This window comes from Zonotrichia leucophrys, chromosome 6 (assembly GCF_028769735.1).
Source record: "Zonotrichia leucophrys gambelii isolate GWCS_2022_RI chromosome 6, RI_Zleu_2.0, whole genome shotgun sequence".
Classification (NCBI taxonomy): Eukaryota; Metazoa; Chordata; class Aves; order Passeriformes; family Passerellidae; genus Zonotrichia; species Zonotrichia leucophrys.
Window position 1 is genome coordinate 32,320,099 of NC_088176.1, and position 25,970 is coordinate 32,346,068.

Consider the following 25,970-nt stretch of genomic DNA (forward strand, 5'->3'; position numbering starts at 1 on the left):
ACGAAAGGGAGAGCAGCCACTTCTGTCACCGAGCTGCCAGGCTGCAAACCACGGGGGATGCAGGGCTGGGCTGGGGTTCCAGCGCTGTGGTTTTTCTTTATTCAGTCCTTTGTTGTAATTTTTTGTCTAGGTTTAATAAACCTTTTTAAAATGTTAAAAGAGAGGGTCGTTTCTCACACTGATTTCCAATCTGCTCTTGTAGCAGCATACTGTCAGTAGTACTAGAAGCCTGTTACTGTGAGAGGACAGAGAGTTGGCAAAGCTTTGCGAAGCTTCTGCTCCTCCTTCCTCTCCCGGGAAAAGCCGAGTCTCACAGTGCAATGTAACCTCTGTTACTGCCTGAGGAAGTTTAGTTTGTGTGACTCATCTTGAAAATGTGACTGAGAAAATACCTGAGATACACTGTTAATTTCTTTAAGACTTTTCCTGAAATCGTTGGTTTCCAGTTGATTTTAATGCTGAAACTATTCATTGTAGCTACTCTGCACACAAAGAAACCATTAGACATGTTTACTCTTAATGCCAGTAGAAGAGAATTTTCAGTAATTTCTGCACTTTGTAGTAGTTGTCTTAGAATTTGTGTGCATCAGTAATTGTTGTGGTTTGCAATAGGAGGAAAATTTCTGTTGAACTGCTGAGAAGCTGGACACGGCTCTGTGAAACACCCAAGTTAAAGAGGAAAAAACCCAGGAACCTCCTCTTTCTTTCTTTCCCAGTGGGCGAGGAGGTGGCGGCCCCGGGCCCAGCCCCCGTCTCGGCCGGGCCGGGCCGGGCAGCCCTGCCCCGGGTCGGACCCGTTCCCCCGGGCCGGGCTCCTTCCCCCCATCGGCCCCGTTCTGTTCTGGCCGGGCCCTGTGGGTGCTGGGCAGGAACGGGAGGAAGCTGCAGAGACCAGAAAGGAGCAGGGCTGGGGGCGGCTGTGAGATCTCATCAGCAAATCCCCTCCCCCAGCGCAGCTGGAACCGAAACCACAACAGCTCACAACCCGCACAGTGAAACTGCCGTGAGAATACAATCATGAACAATCATGAAACCAATCCTATCACAGTCCCAGCTGCAGCGTCCCGTTACAGAGACCCCAAACAAAATGCTAACCCTTTCAATACTTCAATCCTCCCTCGAGTAAAAGAAAAACAAAACAAGCCAAGATACAAGCATATAAAAAACCAACATACAACCATCAAAATCAGTAAAGAAGAAGTTAAATCCCAAATTTTAAAAAAAGGGAACAATACCTTAATTTTAAAACTGAAATCCTCTGTTAAACTTTGAAGAAAAAAACCTCATTTTTTCCTATAACACATGAAACTACAGAAAAATGAAAGTATTCAAATAATATCAAACCTCCTTCAAATAATAAAACCTCCATACTAAAATAAACAAATATTAAAATAACTGTAATCCCATAAAAAGTTTAAACAAAAAAGAGAGAAAAATAATCCTATACTTCCAAAAAAGAAAAAAATCTCTGTTCCCAGAGATGAAAATAATTTAAAAAATAAATAATAAAATCTTCTACCTTTAAACAACTCATCTTAAAAGCAATACCCTGTAAATCAACATAATCCACCAATAAACTATTAAACAGTTTATAAAAATAAGGAAAACTTCACAATAGCAAAGTTCCCCAAACAACTACTATCCAGAAGAAAATTAAAAACCACCAAAAAACCTGTTTTCTTTTATTTTATAAAGAAGTTTCAATACCCTTAAAAAAAGAGTTCTCTCCCTAAATAAACTAAAAAAAAATATTTTAAAAGTAATAAACTGACTAGAAATTTTAAGTTTAGTTTCTTTACATTATCAGTAAAAAAATGTAAAGGAAAGAAAAGTGTTCTGAAAAGTTTATTTTAATTCTTACTACTTTTTTTCTTTCAGTTACTTTCAATAAAATTTTATACTCTTTGAAGTTTTAAAACTACCTTATCTTTCTCCTAATCCTACCTCACAACAAAAAATAAATACCTTAGTAATTAACCAACACTAAAACCCACCACACTGAACAACACATCAATTTAAAAATTTCAAAATTAAAGATATCTGAAATTGACAAACCAAAACCACTACAGTAGTGTTCATCCAGCCACACTTCATGTACAAATAGAATTGCCAAAAAACAAATATTTCAAGTTGGAACTAAAGTGTTTATGGATTTTATGTTCTTTTGTGTGTCAGAGAAGATTTGGGCTTAAAAGATGAAAATCTGCCTCTGTTGAAAACAAAGAGAAATTTTACTTTTATGGAACCCTCATTTTACCTCAGATGTCTGTGATTCCTTATTGGTTTTGCCCCCTCAATGTGAATGCAATTTTCAGCACCAGCTGGGCTTTGTTGGAAATGGTATTGGGGACCCACAAGAAAAGTTCCTCATTTCAGTGGCTGAGACCATGGTGAGGTTTTTAGCATTTCCTTCTCTCAGGTGGGATCTGATGCCCTGAGGTGGCCTTGTCTCCTCAGGGATTTCATGCCCTGAGGAAGCAAAGGCTGATGGAATGTGCTTGATCCTCTCCTGTCTAATGGGGAGGAACAGCACCCAGCAGAGCTGGAATCACCTTCTCCATTCCTGATTTCTGCTGCCAACAGATCACTGGGCTCTCTCAGGGTCCAGAAGTCACTTTTCCTTTTGGATGGATGGCCTGAAGGCACCCAGGGGCTGCAGGCTGGGACTGCTTCAGAAATCCTTTGGCTTGGAAGGATCCTTCTACCTGAGAGCTGAATTGAGAAACAGACAGATGTAGTGAGGCCAGGGAGCTCACTCAGAACTGTTAGGAGGGTCCCAAAGGAAAAGATCCCTAGGAAAGACTGCAGTTGTTTTTATAAGAAAGTTTCTAGCAGAAGTTTCTGGACTCCAGGGGAGCCATGGAACAGTTTAGCAGTGTCAGAAACAGCAAATCCACTCTTGGCCAGGAGTTAGGGTTAGGGTTAGCAGCTAACCCTAAAACTCTTGCTGTGGCACTGGCAGTAGCTCCTGTCAGCATGTTTACACATCAGGAAACACATGTGACCACAAGATGTGACATTCTCTAGTTAAACTGGGCTAACCACAGACAACTCCTTTCCTCCACGTGGGTGTCTTCTGACAGCTGGGTCTCAAAGGCTTGGTTCCACTGCAGGGATTCAAATGCTCATAGAATCTCTAGCACTGCTGTAGAAAGCTAAATATATGCCTTGTAAAAGTGTACCTTAAGTCAGCACTGACAGCTGTAGATCAGAAAGTGACTTTCTGTCTGACTGAACCAAAACTTCTTTAGAAAACAGGCGACCTTATATAGATGAGAATTCTTTATCAGAAATTACAGTTGTTTTCCACTCAAATTTCCGTGCATAACACAGACACCTTTCCCCCGTTCAGTCCAAGATGAAATCTTGATGAACACCTTTGTTTCAAAGTCCCTGTCCCCCTGCAGAGAGGCCTGGAGCTTTCCTTTCCCTGTCCCCAGGGCACTGTGAGCTGCCCTCCCCAGCACCAGAGCCACACGTTCCCCTGCCCAGGTAAGGAGTGAAAGGGGCCCCTGGACAGAGCACAAGCTGCTGAGGCAGTGGGCTCAGGCTGTTGTGAGTTCCTGACCTAACAGCCCATGGGAATGGAAGGGGTGGAAAACGCCCCGAGTGCTGTGCACCAGCAGTGACCCTCAACCAACCTTCCCAATGCTCTCCCTCGAGCTCCCCAGGCTCTGGGGAGCACAGGATGGCAAAACGGGCTCAGTTTGGCCCTGGGAGGGTGTGGAGAGCCTGGTTTAAGCACGGCTTAAAGAAAGAGGCCATGAAGGTACTCAGCTGAGGGAAATATAGAAGCCTGCTGTGAAGCAGCCTTTCCCAGGCTTGATCCTGTAAATAATTAAGGTTCTCAGCCACCTTTTATATAAACAACAAGATTCTCAGACCGTTCTGTCCTTGGCTGCTACTGGGAACAGACTGCCAGTCTGGGAACAGATATGAAGGTTTTGAGAACTTTTCATATTATGGTGGGAACACTGATCTTGGTTTCAGTAAACTAACTTCAGGTATTGTAAACAAAAGGAGGAGCTGAAGTTTTCTCTACAGCCTGTCAGGAGCTCGGATTGTGCAATATGCATGAACTTGATTAACATGGTTATAAAAAGTGGCTGATTGAGTGAATAAACGAGTCACATGCGAAATCAACAATGGTGGTCGCTCCCTCACTTTGACATAATGGTGACACCCGACCGTGATGTGCACCACGTGAAGTGAAAACGGGTCAGGTCCTATGCAGCGGGATGGCAGGAAAACGCGATAAAGGGATAAAAAAGAAGCTGATACGCATCGTGTGCCTCGGGCGATCGTAAAAGACGAGCCCGACTGAGTTGTGCTGCCGCGACCTTGAAGAGGCTGCAAACCAGTGCTGGAAATCGGGTAGGAAAAAGGCAAGCAGCATATTTATAAAAACCACAGATTAAGGGGATGAATTTGCAAAAGGATTTAACAGGACTTGGGACTGACGGCTGTGCTGGGGGGATTTTCCTTATCCTCCATGCGGTTTACGACTTAACGGGATGGCGTGAATTCGGTGATTTATTATGGGAGAGTGATAAACCTGTCAAGACGCTGAGCAAGCTACGGGGGGAGAGCCGGCGCCGCAGGGGAAGCCGTGCCGTGCCCCGCAGCCAGCGCCAGGCGGCCACCAGCAGCACCAGCACCAGCAGCGCCACGGCCATGCCAGGCCTGGCCTCGGCGGGAGCCGAACCAAGCCGCCGCCGCGCCGCGGGACTGAAGGTTTTTTTTCGCCCGCTCCGACACCACGGGGAGCCGCCCCAGGGACAGTGGAACCGCCGCGGGGGGAGCGGCCGCGCCCCCATGGCTGCAGCGTGGACGGAGCGCGCGCCGCACCCAGCGCGGGGGGGCTCGGCCCCCCTTCCGACACACGCGCCGCGGGAGCAAATAAACTCTTGGTGGCTCTGCTCTAAAATGGACAAATATCTGTTGGTTTTCTTGAATGTACCTGTACCTTATTTAAGCTACTTAAATCTGTTACCTTAGTTTATATGTATTTCATACTTATAAGCTTTGGTTTTTTCCTCTCCTGCTCCGACATGTGAAAACTCCTCTTATACACAGAAGAGGTAGACTGCAAACTGGTAGTAAGCCAGGAGGGAGAAGACTGCTGCTGTTCTGAGGTGGTTGTTTTAGCTTGTTGATTGAAAATTTAGATCTGCAGCTTTGTGGTTTACCAAGAAATACCAGGACTCTCTCTTCTGCCCCTTTTCAGCAGTGTTAGTAATTCAGTGATACAGGTTAGTAACCAGCTTAGGGTGGAGCTGAGAAGGATGGTCACACTTTTTACCTTTCCTTGCTGCTACAAACAGAGCCTTAGCTGTGAAATGCCCAGGGCTGGAGTGCACTGGGCTAAAGCTCCTAGGCGCTCTCTCTCTCTCCTGTCTGTGCAGTTTCTGTTCTTGCCATGTCTGTGCTTGGCTGCGGGTGATCCTGAGCCTAAAGTAGAGTCTTGCAGTGGCTTGGGCTGCTTCAGCTTCCTTCACTTAACTTTTAGGTACCCTTTTTTGAGTTTCAGAACACTTCAAGTATCCACTCTCCAATAATAATAGTTTCAAGAGGTTTTGCATTTCAAAGTGCAGACAGATCTTTCTGTCAAGTTTTGGCTTGATCCTAAATGCTGCTTTTAAAGATTTTAAACAGTGTCTTATTCCAGTGGTATGCAATGTGGCTTTGCTGTTCCCTAGGACACACACAATGGGAAAAGAACTTAAAAGAAAAATTAAAAAATGAGAAACCCAGAGTTTTCTAATAACATGGTTTTAACTCAAACCTTGAAAGCTAAATTAGGAAGGGTAAAGAAAAAAAGTTTTGGTATAAATTAAAAGTTTTATTAAATTACTAATATAGAAGGTAATGCATAAACACAAACTTTAAGTAGTATATGTGTTTCAAAGATTTGAGTTAAAAAATGTCTATTTTACACAAGGAAAACATCTGTTGATGTATTTCCTCAAAGAGGCCCTTTATAAAACTACTATATAATTATTTTTAAATAAGAATTGTTTCCTTTCTCTGAATCCAAAGGAAATGTTTGTTTTTTAAAGTGGTGTTTCCTACTCCAAAGCCACTTTAGAAGGCATAATAATAATATAAATAAAATAATAAAATATTAAATAAATAATAAAATAAAATAATGATAAATAATAAAATTATTATTAATAATAAAATAAAAATAATAAAAATATTAAATAAAAAAAATTGAAATAATTAATAATTTCAAATTTTAGTTAATAAAGGCATGGTTTTTAAAAGCATGTGATTAACAAAAACATACAGCATTTGATATTCATTTTGGGATATCACTTGCTTTCTATCATGATTGCCGGCAAACAAACTTTTGTTGACCAAAAGTTTTCTGTAAAGATTAAAATTATATTAAGTTATGTAGAATTTAAAGTCAGTTAAGTTTTGTTAAGTGAAAAGGTTTTAAGTATTTTAAGTCTGAATATTATTGAGTTTAGGTGATGTCAGGTTCTGTTAAGTTAAAATATTTGGAGTTTGGGTGTTTTAAGTCTGAATGCTATTTAGTTTAAGGGATGTTAGATAGATTTATGCTTTTATGATAGGCATTTATTTTATGACCTGTGTGCAAAATATTGTTGTGAATATTAGAGAAACTCTAGTTAAAAGAGACAATCAGAAGCATTTGTGAGTCGAGCTGTTTTTGTTTAAAATATATCTGCTGTTTAAGAATAGAAAGCAAATTTCCTTTAGCTTATTTTTGTAGGTTATATTAGCACACTTAAGTTTTGTTTGGACCTTGTAGCCATGGAATTCTTTTTTATATCTGTTGTATAGCATATCTTATAATTAGTGATAGCCTTTTTGGTTTGTTTCCCTAGCTTAGATCCCTTGTAAGAGAGAAACCTTGCTAGCTGAGAATATTGCTTATAATGTAATAATTGTTAGAATTGCCTATTTTTGTGTTAGAAAGAGTGTGATACAGTTAGCCCATAGAACTTTTCTGATTCTTGTTTAAGTTTTATTAGAGTTAATTGATTTTACATATAAGCTTTGTTGATCTTAAAATAAGTCTGTTAAGTTTAGATATTTTAAGTGTTTTAAATGCATGCTAATTTTTCACTACTCCAAATCAACCAAGGACTGAGAAATAACCCAGCTGAGGTCATTTGAGCTAAATGACTAAAGGATTACAGTCTGTAAAACTGATTTTGAACTTTTCTGGGAAACCCAAGAAAAGGGTGGATGTGAAAATCTCAAGCAGACTCGCCGTTCGCCTCCTCCCCAGGTGCACATGAGGGAGGACAGCTGACAGCCTTTTAACCCTTTGGGGTAAAAGCCATTGCTCGGACCATGGCTGGGGGACCTTATGGAGATACTGAGTGTGCATTTGAATGCTTTTGCTTATTTTGCTTTGTATTTCTGGTTGTATTCAAAATAGGGTTGGTAGGATGATAGAGAAAACTTGGCAACTAACCTCCTTTCTCAAAAAGAAAGAAACGGGGGAAGTGTGGAGAGCCTGTTTCAAGCATGGCTTAAAGAAAGAGGCCATGAAGGTATTCAGCTGAGGGAAATATAGAAGCCTGCTGTAAAGTAGCCTTTCCCAGGCTTGATCCTGTAAATAATTAAGGTTCTCAGCCACCTTTTATATAAACAACAAGATTCTCAGACCGTTCTGTCCTTGGCTGCTACTGGGAACAGATGGCCGGTCTGGGAACAGATATGAAGGTTTTGAGAACTTTTCATATTATGGTGTGAACACTGATCTTGGTTTCAGTAAACTAACTTCAGGTATTGTAAACAAAAGGAGGAGCTGAAGTTTTCTCTACAGCCTATCAGGAGCTCAGATTTTGCAATATGCATGAAGTGAATTAACACTGTTATAAAAAGTGCCTGATTGATTAATAAATTGGAGTCAGATGCTGAATCAACAAAGGTGGTCGCTCCCTTCATTTCAACAGTTTTTGTAACCTTTTTCTTACAAAAAAAAAAAAGGCAGATTTTTGTTTATAACACTATCTGTATTACTAGGAGGTCATTATTGTGAGAGGACAGAACTGGCAAAGCTTTGCTAAGAAAACTGTAAAGCTTTGGGATACTTCTGCTCCCTCCTCCTGTCTCTGGAGAAGCTGAGTCCCACGGTACAGTGTAACCTCTATTGCTGCCTCAGGCAGTTTCGTTATCGTGACCCATCTTGAAAATGTGACTGAGAAAAGATCTTAAATACTGTGTTAATTTCTTTTACACTTTACCTGCAGTCGTTATTTTCCAGTTGATTTTGAAATTGAAACCATACGTTGTAGCTACTCTGCACACAAATAAACCTTTAGACATGTTTACTCTTACTGCCAGTTGAAGAGAATTTTCGGTAATTTCTATAGTTTGTAATAGTAGTCCTAGGATTTGTGTGCTTTAGTAGTTGTGGTTTGAATAGGAGGAAAATTTCTGTTGAAAGGCTGAGAAACTGGACACGGCTCTGTGAAACAAACACGTTAAAAACGAAAATACCCAGGAACCTCCTCTTTCTTTCTTTCTTTCTTTCCCAGTGGGCGGGGAGGTGGCGGGCCCCGGGCCCAGCCCCCGTCTCGGCCGGGCCGGGCCGGGCAGCCCTGCCCCGGGTCGGACCCGTTCCCCTGGGCCGGGCTCCTTCCCCCCATCGGCCCCGTTCTGCTCTGGCCGGGCCCTGTGGGTGCCGGGCAGGAACGGGAGGAATCTGCAGAGACCAGAAAGGAGCAGGGCTGGCCGCGGCTGTGAGATCTTATCAGCATTTCCCCTCCCCAGCGCGGCTGGAACCGAAACCCCAACAGCCCACAACCCACACAAAGTGATCCTACAGAGAAAATTAAACACAGTAAAAGCAAAGACCAATCATGAAACCAATCGCAACAGTCCCAGCTGCAACTTCCCGTCACAGAGGTCCCCCAAAAACACTTTTAACACTTCAATCCTCCCTCGAGTAAAAAAAAAATAAAAATAAAAACAGCAAACCAAGATACAAGCATATAAAAAACATTAAAAACATTGCGAAAACCACCAATCACTTGTTTTTGAAATGTTAAAAGTTTAATAGTAATAAAATAGTTATAAAACCAGCAATATAATTAGAGTAATAATAATTTTGGACAATTTGAATTAGGACAATATGAGACAATAGAAACAAAGAGTTAGGGACAGTCCAGGTACCTTTGTCTGGGCAGCACAAGCCCGAAAAAGGCCCCACGTTAACAGAGGATTAACCCTTATAACAACAGCCTGTTGCATATTCCTACACCTCATCCATGATGCATAAATTCCATTCAAACTCAGGATTCCGTCTGGTCAGTGTCAGCTTCTTACTCTGAATCCTGACGGTGTCTTCAGGGCTGAGCGAGGCAGGAAGAACTCGATAATGAGCAATAAATTCTCTTTCTCTGAAAGATTTCGGTGTCCTGTGGCTATCTCAGTGGGAGTCCTTTCTTAAAAAAAGTATCGTACATAACATAGTTTCTATTTTACAGTTATGTTATAACCTAAAAATATATTTAACACACTACTTAATAAAATTAATACAGCATAACTTTCTAACATAAGACATATAATAGTCATTTGAATATTTGCGAAAATCCAATAATAAAATACACATTTGTCACAAACATCAAAATCTGTAAAGAAGTTAAATCCCAAATAAAAAATAGGGGAAAACACCTTAATTTTAAAACTGAAATCCGTGTATTAACTTCGAAGAAAAAACCTCTTTTTTCCCAATAACATATGAAAGTACAAAAAATGAATGTATTCAAATTAATATCAAACAGAAACCTCCATACTAAAATAAACAATTATTAAAATAACTGTAATCCCATAAAAAGTTCAAAGAGAAAAAGAGAAAAATATTTCCAAAAAAGAAAAGAATCTGTTCCCAGAGATGAAAATAACTTTTAAAATAAACAAAAAAAGCTTCTACCTTCAAACAACTCATCTTAAAAACAATACCACTTAAATCAATGTAACCCATTAACAAACTATAAAAAAATTTGTAAAAATAAGAAAAACTTCACAATAGCAAAGTTCCCCAAAAAACTACTATCCATAAGAAAATTAAAAACCACAAAAAACCTGTTTTCTTTCATCTTATAAAGGAGTCTCCATAACCTTAACAAAAAAGAATTCTCTCCCTAAATAAACTAAAAAAAGTATTTTAAAAGTAATAAACTAACTAGAAATTTTAAGTTTAGTTTCTTTACATTATCAGTAAAAAAATGTTGTAAAGGTGTTCTGAAAAGTTTATTTTAATTCTTACTACTTTTTTTCTTTCAGTTACTTTCAATAAAATTTTATACCCTTTAAAGATTAAAAACTACTTCAGCTTTCTCCTAATCCTATCTCACAACAAAAAATAAATACCTTAGTAATTAAGCAACACTAAAACCCACCACACTCACCAACACATTAATTTAAAAATCTCAAAATTAAAGAAATCTGAAATTGACAAACCAAAACCACTACAGTAGTGTTCATCCAGCCACACTTCATGTAAAAATAGAATTGCCAAAAAACAAATGTTTCAAGTTTGAACCAAAGTGTTTCTGTATTTTATGTTCTTTTGTGTGTCAGAGAAGATTTGGGCTTAAAAGATGAAAATCTGCCTCTGTTAAAAACAAAGAGAAATTTTACTTTTATGGAACCCTCATTTTACCTCAGATGTCTGTGATTCCTTATTGGTTTTGGCCCCTGAATGTGAATGCAATTTTCAGCACCAGCTGGGCTTTGTTGGAAAAGTTCCTCATTTCAGTGGCTGAGACCATGGTGAGGTTTTTAGCATTTCCTTCTCTCAGGTGGGATCTGATGCCCTGAGGTGGCCTTGTCTCCTCAGGGATTTCATGCCCTGAGGAAGCAAAGGCTGATGGAATGTGCTTGATCCTCTCCTGTCTAATGGGGAGGAACAGCACCCAGCAGAGCTGGAATCACCTTCTCCATTCCTGATTTCTGCTGCCAACAGATCACTGGGCTCTCTCAGGGTCCAGAAGTCACTTTTCCTTTTGGATGGATGGCCTGAAGGCACCCAGGGGCTGCAGGCTGGGACTGCTTCAGAAATCCCTTTGGCTTGGAAGGATCCTTCTACCTGAGAGCTGAATGGGCTGTGCCAGCCCCAGAGTGAGAGGGACTCACAGCAACAGAATTAAAGGCTGGTGAGAGAACCCAAAGAAGAGACTGTAACATGCAGAGCAGGTGAGAGAGAACCAAAGATTGAAGATGTCTGAAAAGTGGAGTTGAGCTTCCAGCCAGCTTGAAGATTGTTTAACTAACACTTTGGGTGGGGAGTTTGAACTTTATAGTTTATTAATGTAATTGTCCTGTTTTAATAGATGAGAATCACAAGCATCTGTTGAGGGGAAGTACACAGGGAACCATCAGAGGTGTTGGGGCAGTTCCCTTAAGGACCAACAAGTAGAGTGAAACAAGAAATAGAGGGCAAGACCAGGTTGGCCCCTGTGTTCACCACTGAGAAGATTCCATAGCCCTGCTGTGGGCAGCAATCCCATAGGCATGGCAAGGTGGGGGCAAGAAAGGCACCCCAGACCTCTGTCATTGCTCAGCTGTCTTTTAATACAACAGGAACCAGAAGGCAAGACTGAGTTGGCCTCTGTACTCCCCACTAAGATCCACCTGCTGTGAGTAGCAACCCCATGGGCACGGTAGATGGGGGTAAAAAAGCCACACCAGACCTCAGTGATCCCATTTTGTCCATTCCAAATAGGTGTGGCTAAAAAAACTGAGATTTTTTCCTTCTGTTCCCACTCTCCTTGCCCACATCAACAGATACTAGTATGATTCATTAAAAGTTTTTTGGAGAGATTATCAGAATTTAAAATGGCGGTTAATTCTTCAAGCCAAATGACTCATAGGAAAAGAGGGTTTTTAAATAGATGAACATTGTGATGGTTGGCTCTCACAATTGAGAGACAGATATTATGTGTATGTTAGGAGAAGTTTTGTAGATGAATAGTGCTGCTACTGCAATATGTCCCCCCCTATTCCCCTTTCCCTCCCCCTTGCAGCAGCCTCAGTTCCCAGGGCATTTGGGGAGGGCCGGCTCATTACCAGGAGGGGCCACAGGACAACACCTGAGCTCCAGTCAAGGTGTGAGGAAGTGATCTCCACCTGTGGAGGGCAGAGAAGGAGCTGACTGACAAAACTCTGGGAGGGGCTGAGGGTATAAAAGGCAGAGCATCCATTTTGTAAACAAGCACATGGCTGACAGTCACAGAGACATCCAACACTGTAATTTTTCCTTATTCAGTCTGTTGTTGTAGTTTTTTGTTAAGGTTTAATGAACCTTTAAAATTTTAAAAGTGAGGGTCGTTCCTCTCATCTTCCAAGGACAGTCCAGAAGTGTCACCTTCAGGCCAGTTTGTGATGATTTCCAAGAGCCCAGGGTGATTTGGATTTCCCAACTAAGCTTGTTGTACAATGTAATAAATTATAAATATAGGTATTGGCTTTCGCATTTATGTACTACCTTTTGTTTTGCACGCTATTACTGATCACAAAAACCCTGATATAGTACAATTTGTAATTACTGCATTTGATATAGTATAATCTGTCAGTTTATGTATGCACCCTGTAGCTTTAATAAATAGAAGTGTCACAGATACTATCTTAGGCCATAGCATAATAGAGACTGGGATATCTTGGAATGATTGTTTCATGTAACTAACTCAGAAAATGGTGTCAAATACTTAAGTGATTTTCCACATTCAAGGACTTCCTTATCAGAAAGACAAGATAACAGAAACAAGAGCATGGAAAAAAAAGACTTTATTGATCCTCATTATCAGGGAGTGAAAATACAAAAAGATAGAATCACAAGAAACCATGAAATATAACAGCTTAAGGTACAAGATGGCCTGAAAAAGTTAAAAAAACCTAAACCAGCAGGAAAATTCAAAGTTATGGTGCAATTCTTAAAAGCTGTTAAAAATTTTCATATATTACATATATATAATTTAATAATATATTTTATATTATAAATCTTAAATATTAGAGCTACATGCACTCTTATAAATGTACATGTAGCTCTATATATGTGACAGCATATAGAAAGCGTAGGTTGAGTTAACCCTGTGCAAGCAGACAAGCACCCCAGGGCAGGACTTAAACCCATAATAAACTTTTATAAAAAGTGTAAATAGTGAGCCGTATTTCCCACATATAGTGGGGTCAATGCACTCACTGCAGGCAGCATCGGTGCCAGGATGGATTGCAGAGACTTTTCCTTTGCAGCCCCAGCCCAGCGCTGGCACTGGGGATGAAGAGGCACTGAGGTGACCCTGAGAGGAAGTGCAAGGCACAGGGCGCAGCTGAGGAAGGACAGCGCTGTGCTGGGCTCAGAGGTGATGCTGGCACTGCCCAGTGTGGAGAAGGTCTGTTGCAGACATTTCTTCATAGAAATCCTTTCTTTGGGATTTGTCCATCTTCTGGGAAGCACAGTCCCAGAAAAAGAATATAAACAAATTGTTATCGGCTGTTGTGAAATGTGGCAGGTGATCCTGTGATTGGCTCATCTTCCATGTTTCCAATTAAGGGCCAATCACAGGAGCAGCTCAGGGACAGGTTCCCTGGACACAGAACTTTGTTATTCATTCCTTCTATTCTATTCCTAGCTTAGCAGCTCTCTCCAAGTTCTCTCTTTATTCTTTCTAGTATAGTTATAATGTATTATATACCAATAAATCAAGCCTTCTGATCAAGGAACAAGATTCTCGTCCTTCTCTCACCCAGTGACCTCCTCAGGTCGCTGTAATAAAGGTCCTTTGTGCAGCCCCTGTTACAGGGGAGCTTGGGCCTTGCTGCAGACGTACGGCCGCTCATTGGAGCAGTTGTCACTCCTCAATCTCCTCTCAGCCAGGTACACGCACTCAGAATTGCCAAGGACAGGAACCCTGCAGGGAGGAGCAGAGGCAGCGCTGGCTGCCAGGGGAAGCCCTTGTGCCCCTGTGCCCCCAGGCCCTGCCCGGCTCCCCGGCACTCACCGGGAGCTGTAGCTGCTGCCGTCCCCCCAGTGCAGGCGCTCGCCCCGTCTGCGCAGACCGAGCCAGTAACCGACATTGTGGCAGAAGCGGAAGAGCAAATCCTGTCCAGGAGAGAGGAGTGGGAGCTGCCCCGGCCCCTCGGGGGGACACGTGCCCGGGGCTGCCCCCGCACGCCGGGGCTCCTTCCCTGCAAGGCCCCGGCCCAGGGCTGCAGCCCCGGCCCTACGAGCACCGAGCCCGGCCCAGGAGCGCCCCCAGGCTGCCCTCAGCCACCCCACACCGCCCGCAGCCCCTCACTCACCATGGCCTCCTCATCCTTGGCAATGGCCAGGGAGGCATTGAGCTCGGAGCACCATTCCTGACCCTGATCCCACGTGCTGTAATCCCGTGAGAAGTAGTAGCAGACACCCTTGTACCCAACCCAGCCATGGGGACAGCCCAGAACCGACAGCGGAGTCGCAGGTGTGACTGGAACCTGTGGTGCTGCAGGGGAAAGAGGAGAAGCTCTGAGGATTCCCCTGTGCAGGGAGCAGGGAGCCCGCTCTGCCCCGAGGGGCTGGGCCCAGGCTGCTGCCCCTCCCTTACCTGCCAGCACAGCCAAGGCCGCCCCCAAAGCCAGCACCAGCACCAGGAGCAGCAGAATCAGCACCGCCGTGCCCACGGGATGGCACCTGAACCGTTCACCTGGAGCAGGAAAGAGCTGCTGGCTGCCAGAAGCAGAGCCGGCCCTGCAATCTGCTCAGCCCATGGCCAGGGAGCAGAGCAGGGAGCCCTGAGGCAGTGTGGGCCTCCCTCAGCTGGCAGCCAGAGAGCCAAGAGCCTGGCCACAGGCAGGGACACAGCTGTGGGCACAGGCAGGGACACAGCTGTGGGCACAGGCAGGGACACAGCTGTGGGCACAGCCTTGGGGGCAGCTGGGGCTCTGGCTTCCAGCCACGGATGAGGCCCAGCAGAGCATGAGGCCTCTTCCAGACATCGGGAAACAGCCACACACCTGCCAGCCCTGGCCTTGAGAGGGGATACGGGCCCCTGCCTAGAGGGCACAGGGGTGGCCTTATACTCACCCAGGAATCTTCTGAGGTTCCTTTTGTGTTCATTGCCCGTTGCTGCTGTGCCCTGGGGAGCCAGGGGCTCCCTCACACTCCCATCACTGGTGCAGAATCCATTCTCCACATCTGCACTCACTGCACACTCACAAGTGGCATCCCCCTGTTTATGCCCTGAGGCTTCTTGGGCCCCAGGCAAGTGTGGAAGCGCGGCTGCTGGTCCCTCCTGGAGATGCTGGAGCTTCTGCAACGATCCATATATGGAGTAGAATTCAGTATCCTCCAGCTCACAGCCAGAATCGTTGTTTATTGAAGGAACACTATTTTTCTTCGGATACATCAGGAGTGCTGGCAGATCCTTTGGAATCTCAGCCTCGGGAACAGCTTTGCAGCCGCGCTGATGGCACCCTGAAAGGGACACGAAGAGAGGTCGCTGCTGGTGCCGGCCGTGCGGGGGCTCAGGAGGGCGGTGGCAGCTGTGGCTGCGCTGTCGCCGCTGCCCAGAGGTGCGGCAGCAGGTGCGCAGACAAGCGCAGCCTCCGGCAGCTCTGCGGCGGCCGCAGCCGCGGCCCCTGTGGCTCTGCAGCCGCTGCAGCCCAGCTCCGTGCCGGGCCGGGCGCTGAGAGCGCCTGCGAGCTGCCGGCTGCTGCTGGCCCGGGGCAGCTGCGGCTCGGAGTCCGCCTGCCGAGGGGCAAGAAGCAGCAGCCCCGGGCTGCTCACCGTTGTGCCCCGCATGATTCCCTGCCCCGGCGCCTCGGAGCCCGGGCACACCGAGCGCCGGCACGGCCGCTGCGGCTCCCTGCCTGGGCACACGGAGCGGCTCCCGGCACACAAGGCAGCGCCGAGCAGCCTCGGCCCCGGAGCAGGCTGCATGCGCCGCTTTGTGCCCGCACTCGGCGCCTGCAGCGCTTTGGGCTCTGAGGCACTGCGTTCAAGTTCATGCCGTGCCAGCCCCGAGCCGGGCACGGACACCTCCCGCCCGAGCAGCGGCCCCGAGCCCGGTGCCGCACGGGCGGGAACGGTCCCGGGCACGGAGCAGCCGCCTCCGTCCTAGCGAGAGCAGCCGGGATGAGCCGTGTGAAAAATACATATTTTATGATTGGTTCTTTGCTAATAATAAAATGAATATTATTTGTGTTATGTTAGAATTATATGCTCTATTAATTTTCTTGAGTCCTGTGTTAAACAGTTCTAGGTTATAACGTAATGTTAAAATAGAAACTATGCTGTATAAGATACTTTTTTAACGTGAGGCCTTGCACTGGGACAGCAGCCACAGGACACCTAAATTCTTCAGTGAAAACAAACTCATGCCCCCCTGATCAGAAGAAACAAACTTCTTTGTGTCTCGTCAGCCGTTAAGATGCCGTCAGGATGCAGAGGAAGAAGCTAACACTAACCAGACAGAAACCTGTGTTTCAATGGAATTCATGCATCGTGTATGAGGTGTGTGAATATTCAACAGGCTATTGCTTTTAAAGGTTAATCCTCTGTTAACATGTGGGTTTTTCCGGACTTATTTTGCCCAGAAAAAGGTACCTGGACCTTCCGTAACTCTTTGTTCTTATTGTCTCATATTGTCCTAAATACTAATGATCCAAATTATTATTACTCTAATTATATTACTATTTTTATAACCATTTTATTACTATTAAACTTTTAAAAATTTTATAAACAAGTGATTGGCGTTTTCCACAATTTGGTAGCAGAGGATGGTTACTAACACATCGCTGCCAGTGCTTTAGGAGAGTCAGAGAGGGGAAGGCGCGCCCTGCCCTCTTTGGCAGCCTCGCTCTGTCTCCCCTGAAGTGACCGACAGACGCAGGTTATGATCTGTGGACAGAAGGAGACAATAAAACAAAGAGAAGGGGAAAAGGCTCCCTACAGCCGCGGTAATTGACCCTAAGACTAGTAGTGTGCACGAAGACCCGGCAAGGAAAAGGGATTGGTAAGTATTTCTCAGGGGGCAGGTATGGGGGGATCAATGTGTGTGAATGAGAGGCGGGCTGGTTGTCCCAGACCTGCCAAGTGAGTGCTGGAGGCTCCCATGCTGCGTTTCCGACTTTCCGCGAGGGAAGCGGCCAGTGAAGAGATGAAGCCAGAGATAAAAGGAGTGAGAGAATCCCCTGGGTTAACTGGGACTGGGTCTCAGGGAGGGGTTGGACCCCTCGGAGGTAGGGAGCAGAGTTCCCTAGCCCAATCCACTAGGAAACCCGACAAGAGGAAGTGGCCCCTAAAAACCTGCTGGGTTGAGGGATAAGAATGCCCAAGAGCACCCAGAATTAAAACCTGCGGGTTGAGGGATTAGCATTCCAAGAGCATCCAGGGTTGAGCAAAATTCTGCAGGATTGAGGATATGCCCTAGAGCATCCGGGGTTGGACAACACAGCTGGGTTAAGGGACATCCGTGAGCACCGGGACTCGCCAGTAACACCTAAAATTGTAACACATGATTTGAAAGTAAAAGGTCCCTTATTGTTGTCTTGTTATATGTGAGAGTGAGTCACACACAGAATCAGCCATTGTCCCCCGGGCGGGTGGGGGCTGTGGCAGAACATGTCTGTGACCTGCAAACAGACCATTGTTCTCTCTGGCATGTTAAAGGGCCGTGGCTAAAGAGTGTGAGTGACATGCAGATAGCCTGGTGTCACAGGTGAGGGGCTAAAGAGTGTGAGTGACACGCAGACAGCCTCCCAGGTGAGGGGCTAAAGAGTGTCAGTGACACACAGACAGCCTCACAGGTGAGGGGCTAAAGAGTGTCAGTGACACACAGCCTCACAGGTGAACGGTGAGCAGAGGTGATCAGAGCCAGGGCCCTTCCAGGAGGCCCGGTGACACTGAGACCTGGAGGCCAACCCCAAGGTGAGAGGGGGCCACAGGGACTCGCAATTCCCTGGTGACAGGGATCTGCTTTGGGTCCTGAGGGTGTGAAAGAATGTGTGAAAGTGAATGAGAAATAAAAGTGAGTGAAAGTAGACAAATGAAAGTATGTGTAATGTAGATTGTTTAAAGCTTCACTATGTCTCCTTGGAGGCAGGTGTATTGTATTGAAAAGTAATGTGAGAAGAAGGGTTTTTAATTTTTTGTGTGTGTAGTTGGAAGAAGGTGGTATTTAGGTTGCTAGAGAAAGTGAAAAACAGAGGCAGGGGATGGATAGATAAGATCTTGAAAAATGGGACAGAAAACCAGTAAGTTAAATACAGGAAAGGAAAAGGGGAGTTAAAAGCCTACTAGCAGAGATCACTCCCAAAGGGCTATTTTGGGGTATGTTAGCTAACAGAGATATGAATCCCAGCAAAAGGATAAACTACAGGGTAGGCAATAGTTGATAGGAAAAAACAGGCAAACTGTTGAAAAAGGGAAATTAACCTTTGTTGTAGTCATATTGTTATTATCATATTTCTGGAGTCCCATACCTTCTGGGTGGTTTTCGCACAGCAGCTCTTCACAGCAGTTGCTGTTGCTTCTCAGTCAGGGCTCCTCTCCAGCTCTCCCTGAATGCCCCACCCCCTTTTATCCCAGCTACCTCCACGGGCTACAGCTGCTGCCCAATTAAGGACATCACAGCTGCAGCCCATTTACAATAAGTAGAATCAGGGCAGGGTCACTTATACAATACAGAGATCTTTTATTGCAATACATATATTTACTCAGGCCCATATAAACCTTAACCTTAAACTAGTCAGCTCAAATTTGTGAATTATATACTTTAAAAACAGCACTAGAATATTTTGCACAAAAGAAAAAAAACATATAGACTGATTCAAGATATGCCTTTGGAGTAGTTCATACCTTTAGAAAAATTTAGTAAGAAAGAGGGTTACTTAATTCAGTGTGTTTAGGTTTTTCCTTTTCCCTTTTCCTAATAAATTACATTTTTGACTTGGAGTCTCTCACTGGTTTTGCTTTCAAACCAGAACGGGCAGAAAGAATCTGCCTCTTAAATATTCAAAAAGGTTATAGCATAAACAAAGACACTGTAAAAGTAACAAGAACAAAAGGAGAGAGTTTCACAGTTCCTGTCATTAAAGATGTGGTAACTGAGGGAGAAACTAAAATTTTGATGGGAGATGTCTTATTAGTCCCTGGGGCAGGTAGCAACTTATTAAAAAGAGACTTACAAGTAAAACTAGAAATAGGAGTTATACCAGAAGAAGAGAAAATGGCAGCTAGAGTTTTAAAACTTGGCCAAGAGGATGAGAAAAAAATTAACAAGGAAGTTTGGGCTGGAGAAAGAAATAGGGGAGGATTAAATATTGACCCCATAAAGGTCACAATTGAGAGAGAAGATTGTCCCATATGTATACATCAGTATCCTATATCCTTAGAAAGATGGGAAGAAGGAATTATAAAAGATGGGATGTTAGAACCTTATATGTCTTCTCATAATACCCCTATTCTCCCACTAAAGAAGCCCAATAGAAACTATCTTTTATTATCTGGAGAAACTGAAGTTAAAGTTAGAGAAGCTACTATATGACTTTTGAATTCTCTTGGGGAAAAAGGATTAAGGGTATCAAAAGGGAAATTTGTAGAACCAGAGGTAAAATATCTTGGACACTTAACAAGTAAGAGTCACTGGAAACTCAACCCCAAGAGAATTGCAGGAATTTTATCTCTTCCCCCTCCCTCTTCAAAAAGAGAAATCAGAAAACTACTCGGATTATTGGGATATTGCAGATTATGGATTGATGGGTACACGCGAGCAATACAATTTTTATATGGAAAATTAACAATGGAAAATGATGTTAAATTAGGAGAGCTGAAGTTAAAACTGGCCTAAGTACCAGCTTTAAGCTTACCTTCATTAGAAAAACCCTTTTCATTTGTACATAAATGTAGAAAATGGAGTAGCTCATAGAACTCTAATTCAGGAGTGGGAGGAGTAAAGAGACCAGCAGCTTATTTATCAAAGATGTTAGACCCAGTAAGCCTTGGCTGGCCGGTTTGTATTCAAGCTATAACAGCTACTGCAATCCTAGTCCAAGAAAGCTGTAAGCTTCCTTTTAGAAGTAAACTAGTTGTGCGTACACCTCATACAGTCCGAGGTACCTTGAAATAAAGAAAAGAGAAAAAGATAGGGAAAAGAAAAGAGAGTAAGAAGAAAAGAAGGGGAGGGGTGGTTAGCAGACTCTGGGATGTTGGAATGTAGAGTGATGATGTCTTGGTGCTGGAGGAGGACAAAAGTTTGAATGCAGTTTCTGCATGAAGGGCAGGGAAGTGTCTTAACACATGGTTGTTAGGAAGTTGCTCAATGCCGAACTGGGATCCGGAGAAAGTTTAACAGAACAGACCCTCCTTGAAGGGAAAGAGAAGATATGTTAACTAAGGAAAAAGAATGTCAGGAGCCCCTGGGGACGCCAGGTTTGGGTTATCAAGGCTAGAAAGTGTTGGAGAGTTTTTGTGCAGACGTGGCTTGAAGGAAAAAGGACCATGATCATATACAGCTGGTTAAGCAGTAAAAAGCAGCTGTAAGTAGTAAGTTCTCAGCCTTTTTCCTTACGAGAAAAACAACACTGCGTCCTTGATCAAATGATGAGAAAAACACAGTGAAAAACATGGTGTCCTTGAGGGTAATCAATAACAGTCAACAGCAGGATATGAAAAACAAGTATTAGCCTCAACAAGAAACCACAGGTATTAGCAACAAAGGAGGGGTTGGCATGTAATCTGTAACCAATGATGAGCTCGGTTTTTGCAATATGTATGAGCTTAATTAACACTACTACAAAAGCATGTAAGCTGGATCAATAAATCTGAGACTGATGATCATCAATAGGATGTGCAAGTCTCTCCCTTCACCTTCCTCAAATGGTGACCTTGACCTGAGACGGCGACAGACCATGGAGGAGTGAAGAACCGGATCGGGTTCCGAAGCAGCCGGAATGGCAGATAAGCGTGGAGAAAAAAGGAGAAAAAAGAAGCTGAGACGCACCATGCCCTGGGTGTCGTAGAGACGAGCCCGGTCGATACGTGCTGCCGCAACCTTGAAGAGCTGCAACAGTGCTGACGATTTAGGTATGGAAAGGCAAGCCGCATATGATTTATTTACTGACTTTTTACAAAACCGGCAAGTTTGGGGAATAGATTTGCAAAAGGATTTACCAGGGCTTTTGGCTTATGGGTACGCTAAGGGAGTTTTTATTAACCCCCACACTGTTCACGAGTTAACAGAGTGGCGTAAATTCAGTGATTTATTGTGGGAGGCCACTTTAGAGGATGATAAAACTGGCAAGAAGTTAGGTAAATTATGGAGGGTGGTTCACAATGAGCTATTACAACATCAGGCTGAAAGAAAGGCTTCTGAACAGGACACAGCTGCACATGGCTGTAATAAAGATTATAATCAGGATGCGGGTACTCCCCTCACCCCTGCAGTTAGGAGGGTTTTTTTGCTTGCCTTGCCGTCCTCTGCTTCAGCAGGACTGGGTATAGAGCGCGCTTCTGAGCCTTCCGCACCCCCTGAACAACAGGAGCCATGGCCAAGACCACCCGATAAGCTCCCACAAATCAATGAGCCGATCCCTGGGGTGGAAAACGACCTAGTGGGGGCTATTGCAAGGGAGCGCAGGGGGGCTTGGGCTGCAGTGGCAAGAGAAGCCATGGAGAAAGGGGATGATGAGGTTATCAGCGCTGCTACCGAGCTGGCTTGTCCTGTTGTATTCAATCTGCAGGAGGGAGGGGGCATGCAGGCTACTATTACAGCCCTTGATTGGAAATTGTTGTCTCAGCTGAGGTCTACTGTTAGTCAATTTGGAGTGAAAAGTGAGCCAGCCAAAAAAATGTTAGACTATATTTTTGATACCAGTCTTCTCTTGGTAAGTGATTGTCGTGGAATAGCTAAATTGATCTTTACTCAACACCAGCAGTTGTTATTTAATGCTCATTGGCAAGGGCTTGTGAATAAATGTGTAGCGGTACAGAGGCAGCAGGGACACCCTCTCCATGGTATAACTGTGAATGAGCTTATGGGCTTGGGACCTTTTCTTCGTACTGAAGCACAAGCTTTGCTGGGGCAAGATAAGTGCCGGGAAGCTATGAGGTTGGTCAGGCTTGCTATAGAGAGGGTAAAAGAACCGGGATGGATACCCGTGTATATGGGAATTAAGCAAGGGAGAGAAGAATCATTCGGCTCATTTATTGATAAGGCTGCTGCCGCAATCAAAAGGGCTGGAGTACCAGAATATCTTAGGGGGGCATTACTCGAGGAGTGTGCTCTCCAAAATTGTAATTCCACTACTAGAAGCGTGCTTAATACTTTGGGTGCCAATTGGACTATAGAGGAGGCATTGGAGAGAATGGCTTTAACGCCAACAGGAGCACAAGCCTTTTTGGTAGAAGCAATCAAACAATTAGGGCTAGGCTTTCAAGAACAAGCAAAGACCTCTCAAAATCAGGTGTTAGCTGCTCTTGCACCACTTCAAGCGTCAGCTGCACTGGCTCCAACATCTAGTTGGTGCCAAAAATGCCACTCGGACACCCGCAATACGGGCGCTTGCAAGCGGGGACCGGGAAGCTTTAACAGGAGCCCGAACCGCAGTGACCGCGCACCGACACGAGTCGTCGCTGCAGCATCAGCACCCCCTCCTGTCTCCAACCCGCCACCACAGGGAGCCTCGGCTTGGATCTGGCAGCCGCCATAGATGTTACGCTGATGACCCCGCACCGACAAAAAAATCCCGACAGGGATTCACGGACCTATTGTTATACAGGGTGACGCGGTGGGTGCTTTGCTTTTCGGAAGATCATCTGCGTCTGTGTTGGGACTGTTTGTTTTACCCGGTGTCATTGATGTGGACTATGCAGGAGAAATTATGGTTGTGGTGCATACCCCTTTCCCACCACTCCAAATTAACAAAGGACAGAGGATTGCTCAGCTGGTGCCACTTGAACAAATGACTAAGGGATTATAGGCTATAAAAGGACAAGAGAGGGGAGAAAATGGTTTTGGATCCACCGGAGGACTTACCTTACTGACTTTGAACCTTTCTGAGAGACCCAAGAAAAGGGTGGAAGTGGAATTTCAAGGACAAAAAGGATCATTTTCAGGTCTACTGGATACTGGAGCAGATTCCAGCATCATTAGCCCTAGCTGATGGCCCCAACACTGGCCTTTGCAGCCAGCAGCCACTACAGTGACCAGGGTCGGAGGATTTACCCTGGCTAGCCATTCACCTCCTCTCTGAGTTTGCATAGATGGGAAACAGCTAACTGCTATTTTTTCAGTAGTCCAATTACCACCTACAGTGCAATGCCTTATAATGCGGGACATTATGGCTCAGTTGGGGGTGGTTTTAACCCTTTGGAGTGAAAGCCATTGCTTGGACCGTGGCTGAGGAACCTTGTGACATATGCTATAGGGATACTAGGTGTGCTTTTAATGCTTTGCTTATTTTACCTTGTATTTTTAATTGTATTCAAAATATGGTCAGTAGAATGTCACAGACATTTTTTCATAAAATCCTTTCTTTTAGGATTATCCCTTCTGGGAAGCTGCGGCCCCAGAAGAAGAATGTAAACAATTGTTATCGGCTGCTGTGAAATGTAGCAGGTGCACCTGTGATTGGATCATGTTCCATGTTTACAATTGGGGGCCAATCACAGGAGCGAGCTCGGGGATAGATTCCCTGGACACAGAACTTTGTTATTCATTCTTTTCTATTCTATTCTTAGCTTAGCAAGCCTCTGCAACTTCTCTTTCTATTCCTTTTAGTATAGTAATAATGTATTATGTATCATATATTAATAAATCCAGCCTTCTGATCATGAACCAAGATTCTCGTCCTTCTCTCACCCAGAAGACCCTCATCAGGGCGCTGTAATAGTAGAATGATAGAAAAAACCTGGCAGACTAACCTCCTTGAGCAAAAAGAAAAATGGGGAATATGTTGGAGAGTTTTTGTGCAGACGTGGCTTGAAGGAAAAAGGGCCATGATCATATACAGCTGGTTAAGCAGTAAAAAGCAGCTGTAAGTAGTCAGTTCTCAGCCTTTTTCCTTACGAGAAAAACAACACTGCATCCTTGATCAAATGATGAGAAAAACACAGTGAAAAACATGGTGTCCTTGAGGGTAATCAATAACAGTCAACAGCAGGATATGAAAAACAAGTATTAGCCTCAACAAGAAACCACAGGTATTAGCAACAAAGGAGGGGTTGGCATGTAATCTGTAACCAATGATGAGCTCGGTTTTTACAATATGTATGAGCTTAATTAACACTACTACAAAAGCATGTAAGCTGGATCAATAAATCTGAGACCGATGATCATCAATAGGATGTGCAAGTCTCCCTTCACTTTCCTCAAGAAAGGGTTTGGCCGCTCTCGTACGAGCGGCGGGGTCTCAGAGCGGGCTGGCTCAGTAGCGGAGCTGCCGAAGGGGGCTCCGAGCCTGCTGGGTCTGAGTCCAGGATGGCAGCCCCGGGCCCGGCAAGTGGGGGGAGAGAGGGCGAAAGGGACCCGAGGCACACCCCCAGGGTCCCCATGCTCGTGGCTGTCTGCGAGTTTCCTCCCCCGTTCCTGCTAGGGCAGAATCTGCTCTGCCTGTTCCTGCTAGGGCAGGATCTGCTCTGCCCGTTCCTGCTAGGGCAGGATCTGCTCTGCCCGTTCCTGCTAGGGCAGGAGCTGCTCTGGTCGGAGTCACTGCAATAAAGATAAGATCAAGGCAGGGATAGCTGACTCTCCAAACTTCACAAAGTTGTTTATTTTTTTTTAATAAGGTTTTTTTTTCTTTCTGCTTTCTTGCTGTTAAAATGGGGAGGTTTTTGTTATGAGGAATGAGTCTATAATGCTAATTGTAGCTCACAGAAAGAAGGATTTGCCTCTGGAGCCTTAAGCACAGCTGGATACAACAAAAAGAGGTGGCTGTAAAAAAAAAAAAAAAGAAGCTTTTGCCTAAACCCAGAAAGTTTTGAGGAAAGCTGATAGTAAAAGTTAATATAAGTATTATCTTTCTTTTATCACTGTGTTATTAAGAAGTCTTTTCCAGGTACCACTGAAGCAGCAATCCATACCATGGAAAGAGGGTGAATTCACGCCAGCAGAATCAAAGGACTTTGGACATCCTTGAGGAATGGACTATCACATCTAAACCAGGTTATTACCAAGTTGACTTTCAAACAGGGACTGGGTGGTAATAGTTTGGGAAGACTCAAATGATCCAAGGAATGCACAAAGAACAGGACCTAATTGAGAAATAAGGCAAAGCTTACATCAATGGTTTCAAGCACTGCCTGAATAAACCCTGAGACTTCTCCAACATCTCCTTGGGGAGGAATACTTCAAACAGAAGGATCAGGACTGTTTAAGTCAGAGAGTTCTTATATTCTGACCTTAGCCTATGAATTGTACAGGGAAGAGGGGGAATTACGATTTCCATCAGTGCCATACTGTAAACTTTATTTGATTCATCCCAATATTAGACATGTAGCTGGGTTATAAGTAAATGTTTGAATTGTGGGAATAATTGGTGTTGTATTTCACAAAATCTATCTCTCATTGTGAGATGTGTCAAAGTAATAACTTAGTTTTGTGGATGGGAATTATTACTGCCTGTGGAATGAGAGATAACTGAGGAATGGTGGGAAACCACAGTTAAGGAGTGTCAAAAACCATTGGCTAGAAATTAGTAGAAGGAAGTGACAAGGGAAAAAGAGGACAAGCCTGGATTGACCACTGTACTCGCTACTGAGAAGCTCACACACACCTGCTGTGGGCAGCAGCCCCATAGGCAGGGAAGGTGGGGGCATAAGCCATACCAGACCCCTGTTATTCCTTTTTCTTTCACTCATTTGCTGTCTTTTCCCTTTCGGGATCCTGGCAAGATCATGTCACAAATGCTACCGAAAGCACTACACAGAAAGAAACCAAAGTTCCTCTTTTATCACCCACACCCATGTCAACAGCCACTGTTATAACCCATCCAAATTAAGTTCC

At 44.3% G+C, this 25,970-nt stretch overlaps 2 protein-coding genes across 2 annotated transcripts in view; both read right to left on the bottom strand.

Moving 5' to 3' along the window:
* Positions 1-25,970, bottom strand: part of LOC135449760 (C-type lectin domain family 2 member D-like) — an 87,422-nt gene that overhangs the window by 34,677 nt on the left and 26,775 nt on the right. The window lies entirely within an intron of this gene.
* On the bottom strand, positions 12,738-17,083 carry LOC135449986 (uncharacterized). Its single transcript, XM_064717527.1, has 6 exons — positions 17,056-17,083; positions 15,053-15,934; positions 14,574-14,672; positions 14,290-14,471; positions 13,989-14,089; positions 12,738-13,898 (listed from the first exon to the last, which is right to left on the bottom strand). Exons 1-6 carry the CDS (start codon positions 17,081-17,083, stop codon positions 13,784-13,786), a joined length of 1,407 nt encoding a protein of 468 aa, XP_064573597.1. The 3' UTR covers positions 12,738-13,783.

Coding starts and splice junctions, on each gene's coding strand:
- LOC135449986 (XM_064717527.1), bottom strand. CDS start 17,083: ATGGGAGCCTCCAGCACTCACTTGGCAG. Junction 14,673..15,052: donor GAACCTCAGAAGATTCCTGG/GTGAGTATAAGG, acceptor TTCCTGCTCCAG/GTGAACGGTTCAGGTGCCAT. Junction 14,472..14,573: donor GGCCTTGGCTGTGCTGGCAG/GTAAGGGAGGGG, acceptor TTTCCCCTGCAG/CACCACAGGTTCCAGTCACA.